General features: G+C 44.8%; 2 protein-coding genes across 3 annotated transcripts; both read left to right on the top strand.

Moving 5' to 3' along the window:
• Positions 1-35: 35 nt before the first annotated feature.
• odad4 (outer dynein arm docking complex subunit 4) lies at positions 36-3,990 on the top strand. 2 transcript variants are annotated; one of them, XM_068578801.1, is made up of 11 exons: positions 36-245; positions 1,372-1,503; positions 1,664-1,817; positions 1,913-1,974; positions 2,186-2,333; positions 2,507-2,731; positions 2,811-3,018; positions 3,096-3,182; positions 3,325-3,521; positions 3,643-3,743; positions 3,837-3,990. In XM_068578801.1, the coding sequence occupies exons 1-11, from the start codon at positions 120-122 to the stop codon at positions 3,870-3,872; spliced, it is 1,476 nt and encodes a 491-aa protein (XP_068434902.1). In that variant the 5' UTR covers positions 36-119; the 3' UTR covers positions 3,873-3,990. The 2 variants fall into 2 exon arrangements, with proteins under 2 accessions (XP_068434902.1, XP_068434903.1); XM_068578802.1 differs by having other exon boundaries at positions 85-245; positions 1,735-1,817.
• Positions 3,991-5,428: 1,438 nt separating this feature from the next.
• cnp (2',3'-cyclic nucleotide 3' phosphodiesterase) lies at positions 5,429-10,264 on the top strand. Its single transcript, XM_068579513.1, has 4 exons — positions 5,429-5,569; positions 6,797-8,332; positions 8,453-8,580; positions 8,797-10,264. Exons 2-4 carry the CDS (start codon positions 6,835-6,837, stop codon positions 9,244-9,246), a joined length of 2,076 nt encoding a protein of 691 aa, XP_068435614.1. The 5' UTR covers positions 5,429-5,569; positions 6,797-6,834; the 3' UTR covers positions 9,247-10,264.
• Positions 10,265-10,865: the final 601 nt, after the last annotated feature.

Genomic DNA, 10,865 nt, shown 5'->3' on the forward strand with positions numbered 1-10,865 from the left:
GGCGCTGTGGCCCGCTCCAGTGTGTTAGTGGGGTTGCTAGGAGATGCTCACGCGTAAAGACAACGAGCCACCAAAGTTAAATCATCTGTAAGCGTCGTGACCGCAAAGTGTTCCTAGAAATGTCGGACACAGACGAGGAACAAGATGGGCAAAAGTTAAAAGCCCTATTCGCCACTTTGGTGGCCGACGGGGATTGGCTTTTCATGAAGGGAGAGTATAAAAAGGCTGTGGGCAGCTACACGGGGGTAAGTTACGTTCACTACGTTGTTTACGTTACTTAGCTGAAGCTTATCTTGGTATTGGGGAATATCAATACTTTATTTCGATGGAGTCCATATATCTTCAGGATCAGCTTCATTTGTCAACTGGTGTGCATCGACAATTTGACTCAATATTGTAGCGACCCTGTACAGGTATCTGTTTGGGAGGGGGGATGTTCGGACAGGGATCTCTCTCTCTCTCCGGCCAATCACAGGAAAGCAGTGTCCGTTTGGTGGGGTTGTGGCCTGTGATTGGTGGAGCAGGTGGAGAGGCGGGTTTTTCGGGGCTGGTACGTGTGTTGTGGTTGGCTCTGGGGTGGAGTGTGTGGAAAACGCTTAAGTGGGCTAGCGTTAACGAATAGCACCATTACCAAATAGTTGTGTGTGAACCTTGGTGTAATAAACCAACAAGTGAACGAAACTAACGTCTGTGAGTCTTCCTGCCGTGGACGTTACAATATACACAAAAAGAGACACAAAAGCCAACTTAAATAAAGCTGAACTAACGAGTCTATACAGACCAATGCAGATCTTTTACAGATTAGGTTGCTCAGGAAAGAATATTACACAGGATCCTAAAACGTGGCTCTGATTCAAACATTGAAGATAAATAAAGATGCTAAGTACTTGCAGCATGGCTGGGGAAAAAGTACATTTTTGTGGAATGGAAATAGGACTTCTCTCATAAAAAAAATAAATACACTGTATCTTTGAAATAACATCAATCTGTTCAGAGAAGATCTTCTCCAGTGTAAAGGAAAAGATCCACAATGTTGAGGAGCCTTCATCGAGGCCTTACCTCGACTCAAAAAGTACTTCCGTCTGGACGGATAGATCTTACTTTATTTTACACGAAAAGATACTTTTTTGTAATGGTTTTATTCTTTAATAATAAATGCAATGAACCAATCCAATAGGGGTTTGGTGAGGGGTTGTATTTTTGTGTTTTCAGAGTTTGCATTGGACCGTTTTTCTCTTTTTCTTCCCCGCTATTTCTATGTGTACATGTTGTTTTAGTGTATGACTGATTGTTCACCAGAGTGACAGCCTGTGGACAGGAACTATTCTTTTAAAAGCATGTCTGAATGACCTGCTTTTGGTCTTCGTCTAGGCCCTGGCCCTAAAGCCTGATGACAAGATTTGCTGTGTGGGCCGATCCAAATGTTACCTGAAGCTCGGGCAATCTGAAAACGCTTTAAAGGATGCAGAGGCTTCACTCAAAAAGGACAAGCTGTTTTTCGAGGTAATTTAAAGGTTGCAGAAATGTTAATGCCTCTCTCTGTTAAAAGAAGAAAACAATAAAAAAGAATGTGAGTGAAATAACAGCCCTTAAGTGAGCACCTCATTTTGATATGGGATATTTTATGGAAAATTATGAATTCATTTTCTCCTGATACTTTTAGGGGTTGTACCAGAAGGCGGAGGCCTTGTACTACATGGGAAACTTTGAATTTGCCCTTGTGTTTTACCACAGAGGACACCAATTACGTCCTCAAATACACGGGTTCAGACTGGGTATCCAGAAAGCTCAAGAGGCTGTCGAAACGTCTGCTGGCGGTAAGTCATTATTTTGTAATTTACACAAAATTCTAGTCACAAAATATAAAAAACCTCACATCTAAAACGATGTGTTCCTCTCTGGCATCTTCTAGATCCTTCTTATGTAAAACTGAACACTGAGGGAGACCTGTCATTTTTCCAAAAAGTTGAGGAGGTGAGTCATTCTTGTGTTCTTCTTTAATAAGGAGAAGTTGGTGGGAAAGCTCTTATAAATATAAATGTTTGCATACAAACATCTACCTTGCTCAGGAAAAAGTTAACTTAGGAGTTAAAGCAAAGAATGTAAAGTTATTTGTGTGTAAAGTTCAACCCCGGCCTCCCTTCTGGTGCATGATATTATGTTTCTGAATGACCGACGGGTAAAGAGGGCACAGCCCATCGCTGTCATCCATCTGATGAAGAATATAAAACAGCGGACCCAAAAGGCCCCCAAGAAAGAGAGGACAACCAAGCAAATGCTGGGAGAGTTTTACACTGACAAGAAATATCTAGAAAACCTGCTGAAAGATAAAGGTACTATTTTATTTCACCTCCTACGCATCCTTACTTCCTCTGCATCCTTCCTTTACTAGCTTCAAATGTTTGATGTCACTCATCCAGTCCTGATGGTTTATTAAAAACCCACCCATGATGGTGTTTTGTTTTTTTCACTTTTAAAATATTAACATTTACACAATGATCTGCAGATTTGGTGAAAGGACAGACCAAAGAAGGGGAACAACTGCAAGACGTCATTAAGGGCTGCCTCACATACCTTGACTCTTGCACCGAGTTCTGGACCGAGGAGACACCCAGCAGTGTGCGGCACCAAGAGCGTAAGCTACGGCGGGATGAATGTGTCGTGCCCCGTCAGAGAGGACTCTCTGAACCCGCTCAGTTTCTACTGAAGAGCCTGGATGACATCGACGCAGGTGAGGCCGGCCTCTGGCTGAACCGCCTTCCTTCCCTACAGCCGGGAGAATGCACACTCTAATATGTTTGTCCTCATAGAGTTGTCGTCCGGAAATGCCGAAGGTAGTCTCAAGAAGGCCGAGGACGTCATGAAGATAGTGCGGGGCTGGTCGGAGAAAGATGTGCCCAATCAGAAAGAACTGTTGGGCTGCCTGCACAGTTGCATTGGGAACGCCTTGATTGTCTTGGGAGACATGGACAGAGCTTTAGACCATTATCAAAAAGACTTGGAGTTGGCTAAACAGTGGTGAGAATGTGAAGACATTACACAATAGTAGTGAATGTGTTTTACAACAGATCAAATGTTATTTTTCTTATCAACAGCAAACTCCCGGATGCAATGTCCAGGGCTCTGCACAACATTGGGTGGGTTTATGTTGAGCTTGGACAGTTCACACAGGCCATTAAGTTGTAAGTACACTGGAAGAAATTCACTCATACTATACAAAACACTGGATGGTCACACCTGTTCCTCTAGTCACGTCGATGTATGACCGTTGCTGGTTGGTTTATTAATATGTCATTTTCTTTTCACTCTATGTTTTTAATTCAGCTGGGAGAAGAAGATCCCGTTGGCCCACGGTGGATTGGAGAAGACCTGGTTGTTTCATGAGATTGGGAAGTGTTACCTCAAGCTCAATCGCCACAAAGAAGCCAGAGACTACGGCGCGCGTTCAGTCGCTGCGGCCGATGAAATTGACGACGAGAAATGGCAGATGAACGCCAATGTGTTGGTGGCACAATCAGAATGTAATCATTCATCTTTCTTAGGTTTACAAAATCAGTTACTGTGACATGCCGGATGATTTTGCTCGATTTTTCAGTTTTTTAAAACCATTTATATTTACGGTCCCCTTTTGTTTCATCTCAGTAAATCTAGGACACTTTGAATCATGTGTCTCCCACTTTGAGAGGGCCTTGTCCCACGCCAAGCAGCAGGATGACGACTCTGCCATTAACGTCATTCAGAAGGTCCCCTTTCTGTTGTCACGCGCTTCCTTTCACCATCGATTCAGTTCCAGTTAAAGATGTTTGTGTCGCTGACGTTCATATTTCTGCTTTCAGGCCCTTGATGAGGCAAAGCAGCAGCTCCCGCAGTGACGACGTCATCGGTCAAGATTTATGGTGCTACAAAAATGTGATATGAAAAAGAAGAGCTTCAAAAGACAACGCTCATCAAATTAAAGCAGAAAGAAACTAATAAAAGTAATCTCCCACACTGATGAATAAGACCCAGTATCTGCATATAGGTCTCGAGGTTTTGATTAGTAACTTCCTTAAAGGTCAAAAAACACTCCAGTATGAAGCACATATATTAACACGGCCATGGATCCCGGGCTGTTTTTATAACATCATACTGTGGAAATTCATGTCGGGAGCATTGGTCTCATTCTAGGTAGTGAATTATGCAAATGTTTACTGTTCTCAGAAAAAAATTGAATCTGTACAGTGTACGGGGAAGCGTTTTAAAGTTCAATATCTGGCATTCGTCTTTTTTTCAGCATTGCTAAAATGTTTAACTACAGTCCACAAACTGTATGAGAGGCTGAATTGTTGTTGACTTCAAGGAAAAACTGAAACATCAATTCCCTAGAAAATGTGTGACTTAATATACAAAATAGAGAGCATCTTATCACACTCTTTGATTTGCACACTGCAACCTGCCAACAATGAAGTCCTTTTGCCATTTGGTAATTTAAATACAGGGCCGTACTTGCTGCAGGGGACTTCCCGATCTCACATCTTTATTACATCTGTCACCATGGCTCACATGGTGTAATTTGCATACAGAGGATTGCTTTCTGCAGAGTTTACACTAGTCCTGTATGGTTTCACTGACAGTATAACTATAAAGAATGACAATTTCCTCTTTACCAGAATGTCTAGATGGAACCAGTGTGGTTCTTGTTGAGCCAGCTATTGTTGACGAGTCATCCCTGACTGATGTTAAGTTACTCATTTAGGGACAGACCTGTCTCACTCAGTGACCTGTCTCACTCAGTGAGACAGGTCATTAAGGGACAGACCTGTTAAGGGACAGACCTGTCTCACTCAGTGACCTGTCTCACTCAGTGAGACAGGTCACTGAGTGAGACAGGTCTGTCCCTTAATGAGTTGATGGTAACTCCCTTTGTCTGAACGTTTGGTTGGATTTTGAAGCACAGTAGTAGTATGGTCATGTAACTCTTTCACTAATGCATTACTGTGATGTATGACCTAAAAATGGCAAATAATGGGAATTTAAAATCAGTATTGATGTATGTCACATATATAATAAAAACAAAAAGAATGAATACATAAAATAAAAAGGTAAAGGAGTGTATTATTTATATTTATTCTGATAAATAGTAGTAGTTTGGATCACACTTCAACTGAAACGACGAGGTGACGAGGCAAGCACATGTTTTATTTTCTCTGAAAATAGCTTAGACATAGATTTAAACCATCGTTTGTATACGTGTACTTTGCTTATTTATTCACATGTTTTTCATGTTTGTTTGTTTTTTTTCAAAAACCACCACAAATGAAGTGTAAAATGTGAAATAAAAAGAGATAATACTGCAAAGGCGTCTCACGCAATTGTTGTCATTTTGTTGCAAACCTCCTCCGGAGGCGTCCTTCCGGTCCACAGGGGCGTGTCCGTGGCCCCGCCCAGTTCGCGCGTTCACGTAAATTTCCGTTTTGCTTTGCGAAGAGAGGAGCGGGTGCGTGTCTGTGCCAAGCTTTGCCTTGTCATTGTATCCAGAGAGAAACGCGTGGTCAGCGGCGCTAGCGACAGCTCCACTGCAGCGGAACCGGTAAGCTGGCACCAAACTAACAAAAGCGCTTCACGCTTTGACGTCGTCCGCCATTCTTTGTTTCCCCTTTGAACTATAACAGCATAAATAAGTTGCTGTTTTTTAGTCGGTTTTTTTTTTTTTCCAACGCCAGGAAAAAAAACATCCAAGTTGTTAAATCGTGGCGCTGTAGCGGGTGATGTTGTAGCCAAACGCACCGCCTGGCTAAATTGTTTTTGTCTGTGGAGCTAGCGGGAGGTGCACGCCACTCCCCGCCTGGCCGCACCGCGATGCTCGTAATAATGGAAACAATGTTCTCTGTTTAAAGCGTTTGAGCTCACTTGTGAGCGCCCTGAAACACACGCACGGAACCAATATGTTCCTAATCAAGTAAGCGTGCTGCTTTTGTTCCAAACTTGTCTTAAACAAAACAAGATAATTCCCCATGTACTGCTACTGCGCGTCACCGTGCGCGTAACTGTATATGTCGAGCAGAAGAAGTTTGATGCGCTTAAAAGTGGTCCACGCTTTTAGTTTGGTTTATTGGCTTTTTTTTTTCCCGAGGTGGAAACGCACACAGTGCTGTTGTCTTATGGTGTTTTGCAAGAGCTTCCTCTTCTGTCTCATGACACGATGTGGTGTCGCACATCTGCCCAATCCAGCCTTGAGTCACCAAACCTTCAAACAATGACCTGCCGCACGCGGAGCTCGCGACTCCATCTGTGAATCACGGCCTTTTCCCAAACCACCCTCCACCCCCCTTCCTTTTTTGTCTGTCTGCTGACAAAAGTTTGGTAATGTGAGGGTTTTTAGTCTCGTATTTCAAGCGTGTGCGCGTGCGCTAGTACACCCTTTATTGTGTTCTTGAAACATTAGGAATTAGGGGTATTTTGCGCTCTATTGCCAAAATGTTGACACAAATGAACACTCCTCTTGAACATAAACTGACACTGACCTAATGTGGCGCAGTCATTGTGTTGGATGGCATCGGATTGTATATTATCTGGTCTGCTGGTCCTGCACATCAACACACCCCTCCCTCCCTCTGTTAAACCATGGACATTGGGTAACTTCCTGGTTGAGACATAATGACCACAGTCTTTTATACAACTTTTATTTAGGCTTCTGGTTAAAAGACCTATTCTGTCGACATTAAATGAAGTTGCTGAAGCTTATGTGTCCTAATGATTCCAGTCAGTTGATCTAAATGGACAACTTCTCTCTTTCTTTTCCCTTTTTGTATTTAAGGTACATGGTGGTGTGTGACGTCAGACTTTAAGCCAGACATGGATACAGAAAACGGTGCAGAGGTTTTGGACTCCCCGGCGACTCCACAGCAAGAGGAGGCCGAAATGGAACAGGAGGTTGTGTCGAAAGTGGAGACACCGGAGGACTTCATAGAGCCTGAGAAGCCAACAGCTGCTGGGGGAGAGGCTGAGCAGCTGGCAGTGAACGGCCACGATACAGAGGTCGCAAACCTGCAAGAAACGAAAGAGTTAATGGTCACGCTGTCCGAGGGAATGAACAAAATGGAGATTGAGGACGTTTTGCCCGGAGAAAAAGCTGACGTGGAGTCGGTGCCCGTTGCGGTGGCGCCACCAGAACCAGACGAGTCATCTGAAAAGATCTCCGACCCGGCTGCCGCGCTGGACTCAGAACCAGAAAACATGCCGCCGGTGCCAGAGAACGAGCCAGAACCATTGCCTGTGCAAACACCTCTGGCCGAGAGTGCCCCTCCACCAGAGCCAGAGAAATTGGCAGAATCTGTTCCACAGGCTGAACCACAAGAGCAAACATTACCTGAACCAACAGCGCTGCAGCTGCCAGTAGATACACAACCACCCGGCCAAGAGGAGGGGTCAGAACAAGTGGGAACGGAGACAGAATTGCAGACTCCGATGGAGACCGGGTCAGAGGAAGTTTCCAAAGAGGTGGTGGCTGAAAAAGATGTCGCGGCTGAGCCTACAGTGGAGGTGGAAGAAGAAAAACCAGCAGAGACGGCAGCGTTGGTGGCCGAGGTTTCCTCCGCAAAGCCGACGGAGGACGTGACATTAAAGGAAGAGGCAGCCGCTGAGAGCGTGGAACCTGCGAGGGACGAGAAGGAAACTGAAGCAGCAGCGGCAGCAGCTGTTGAATCTGAGAAGATTGACGCTGAGCTTCAAAGTGAAGAGGTCGTTGTCCCGGCGGTCGGTTCCCTGTCCTTTGCCCTCCTGGAACGAGAGCAGACCAAAGAAGCCCTGCGATCGTCTCGTACCCTCGTGGTCCTCAGAGGCCTTCCAGGAAGCGGTAAAAGCTTCTTGGCGCGCGCCATAGCCGCCGCTTACGAAGGCCACTGCTCCGTCTTCTGTGCCGACGACCACGGTGTGAAGCCGGAGAACCCAGAGTCCTCCGTGGAAGGGTACCAGGCTCTGGATGAGGCGGTGGTGGCCTGCTGCAGCGCGGGAACGGCGTCCTCAGTGCTGGTGGTGGTGGACGACACCAACCACACCCAGGACCGACTGGCCCGTTTGGGGGAGATCGCCGTGCAGCAGCGCCTCGTCGCAGTGTTTTTGGAGCCGCGTACGGAATGGAGCCGAGATCCAGCTCAGCTGAGCAAGAAGACCAGCCGGGGACTGGAGGAGGCCCAACTGGAAGCCATGAGAGGTGCACATCAGGAAATGTCCCTTCCGCTTTACTATGGCTGGTTTCTTCTCTCCTCCATCCAGGACAAGGTCAGGTGCACGTCAATGGACTTCCTGAAAACGCTGGACACCTTGGAGGCCTTCAAGAAACACTTGATTGATTGTGAGTGTATTAACATTTTCATTCATTTAATGCACAGTTTTACAACAATTGAGTCTTTTAAGCAGGTTAATATTTCAAAATCGTGACTAAGATGTCTCTGATCTTGCGCTGTGTTTACAGTCACTGGGAAAGCTGAGAAGGAGGTGGATTTGGAGCAATACTTCCAAGCTAAAGGAACCCTTCATTGCACTACAAAATTCTGTGACTATGGAAAAGTAGAGGGTGCCAAGGAGTATGCAAATAATCCAGTGAGTTATTTGATAGTTTGTTTTAAAGATATTTTTATAATATTTGTATGACTATAAATATGAGGGTTGCATGTTTTTTCATTATTGCTTTTTAAAAATGTTTTATTCCATGCAGTGTTGACTGACCATTTGAAACGGCAACATCCGAGCGTGGTAATGTTTGACTAAATAAGATAATAGTCCATCTTGTGATATTTCCAATTTTCCACTCTGCAGGCTGTTAAAGATTTCTATGGTTCTGCATTCGATCTGTCACTGAGTGCCCTCTTTGTGACTCCTCGCACTGTTGGTGCCAGAGTGTCCCTCTCCGAGGAGCAGCTTTTGCTGTGGCCAGCTGATGCCGAGAAGGAGGCGGGGCCCGCCTCCCTGCCTCTGGGAAGCCGCGCCCATCTCACTCTGGGGTGTGCCGAGGGCGTGGAGCCCGTTCAGACGGGCCTTGATCTGCTTGAAATCCTGACCCTGCAGCAGGGAGGCCAGCAGGGGGAGCCCATCGAGGAGATGGAGCTCGGCTCGCTGACCTACTACGGCGAGGGAAGGTGGCTGCTCGCTCTCCGAGAGCCCATCTGCGCCCCGGCCTGCTTCTCCAGCTTCTACGGGCCGAAGGAGTTCGAGCCGACCAAAAAAGAACCCGAGAAGAAAAAGAAGTCAAAGTGCACCATACTGTAAATGGCGAAACACGGGGATGTGTGTCCGGGATGACTGGTGAATTAAGACTTAGGCTTCCTCTGTGCAAGGTGTGTGTGTTTGTGCAGTGTTTAGGGTTCAGTTATAGCCACCCTAAATCCACAAGCTGTGTGCCTTTTTTTTCTTTTCTCTTTTTTTATTTTTTTTACTGTTTATTTGCACCACAACCCAAGATGCCTTCAATCCGTTTAGGCTAGTTGACAACATTGTTCAGTATCTTGCTTCACATATCGGTGCCAGAGTTGCAGTCCCTGGCTGTTAGCTGAGGCGTTAGCTGCAGTTTTAGAAGGTAGTATAGCCTCCTACCATTGCTCCACACTTCTGAAACTTAGAGTTTCTCCTCCACACTAGTCAGTGTCTGTCAGTATTCAGATGTGAAGAACTAGGTGCTTTCATTGCATGCATCAGATATTTAAAAAAAAAAAAAATCATTGATTTTCATTTAACGCATGGCACATTCAATCAATTAAGCATAGTAACAAATGTCCGCCCTGCTAAAAGTACCTGTCCAGCTTCAACATTTGTTTAGTGTTTCCTTGGCTTAGTTGTAAGTGAAGAAAATAGCTGTCTGTTAAGTGTGTATGGATGTGCACTGCCTAGGCAGTAGTGATTACACTAGCATTTGGGCCAAAGTTATCCATTCGATTAAGTGTATTAGAATGACTGTCATTCATAGAGGTCCTTCCTTGTAAAATCTTTGCACTGCATCATTTTGAAAGGGAGAATGCTGATGAATTTGTCTTTTTGTTTCTGCAGCTTGCACTTAATACTTATCAAACGCTGTGAACCCAACTTCATGTTTTGCAACCTTTTCTACTGCGCAAGACTGCACCGTTGATCCCTTTTATTCTCTTTGAAGAGCACTTCATGTATTACATTTCGATTTGTATCCCGTGTGACTGTAATTTTTGAAGGGCAATTCCTACTTTCTGTAGCTCTTATGAATCACTATTTTTGCACTTGTTTTGTACACTTAATAAAAACAACATGCTTTGCTCCAGTACTGCACTTAGCTGTGTGTTCAGTATGTCTAATGCAGTTTGCTGTCTTGCATGCAGCCTGCTGATTCCTCTGTTTATCTGCACATGGTCAATCTCTCGATGCATGTCCTTGAGTGTGTAAACCAGCAGAGGGCACTCGTCCTCTAGTGCAGTGTGTAGACCGTAAAGACATCAGTTATGATGTTGTATGCATTTCATCGCTATTAACCTCCAGTACATTGTGTAAGAATTGGCTTAAACCGGGATAAAAAAATTAAAAAACTCTATTGGAATACCTTATTTTCAAACCTTGTACCCCAGACTGGATTGCACAAGTTGTCTGATTGCCCGTCAGTTTGCCCTTGCATAAGAATCTGGCACAATAAACATCAGACCTTAAAATAACTTATACTTGTGCTAATATGAGAAGAGGCAATAATCACGTTGACTCCACTGCAACATCGAAACCATAAAAACGTAACTGCTGTTTAGTTCAAGGACAGATTAAAGTCCAACTGGTGCTCTACTTTCATAAAGTGCACCTCGAAGTACGGGACTGTCCATGTCAGACTTGATGTGTGCAACATGAAGTGATTTCCCTTATTGGTAGATGTGTAGATA

Source organism: Clinocottus analis, unplaced genomic scaffold (genome assembly GCF_023055335.1).
Source record: "Clinocottus analis isolate CAN_PGR_092001 unplaced genomic scaffold, fCliAna1.0.p SCAF_16, whole genome shotgun sequence".
Taxonomy (NCBI): domain Eukaryota; kingdom Metazoa; phylum Chordata; class Actinopteri; order Perciformes; family Cottidae; genus Clinocottus; species Clinocottus analis.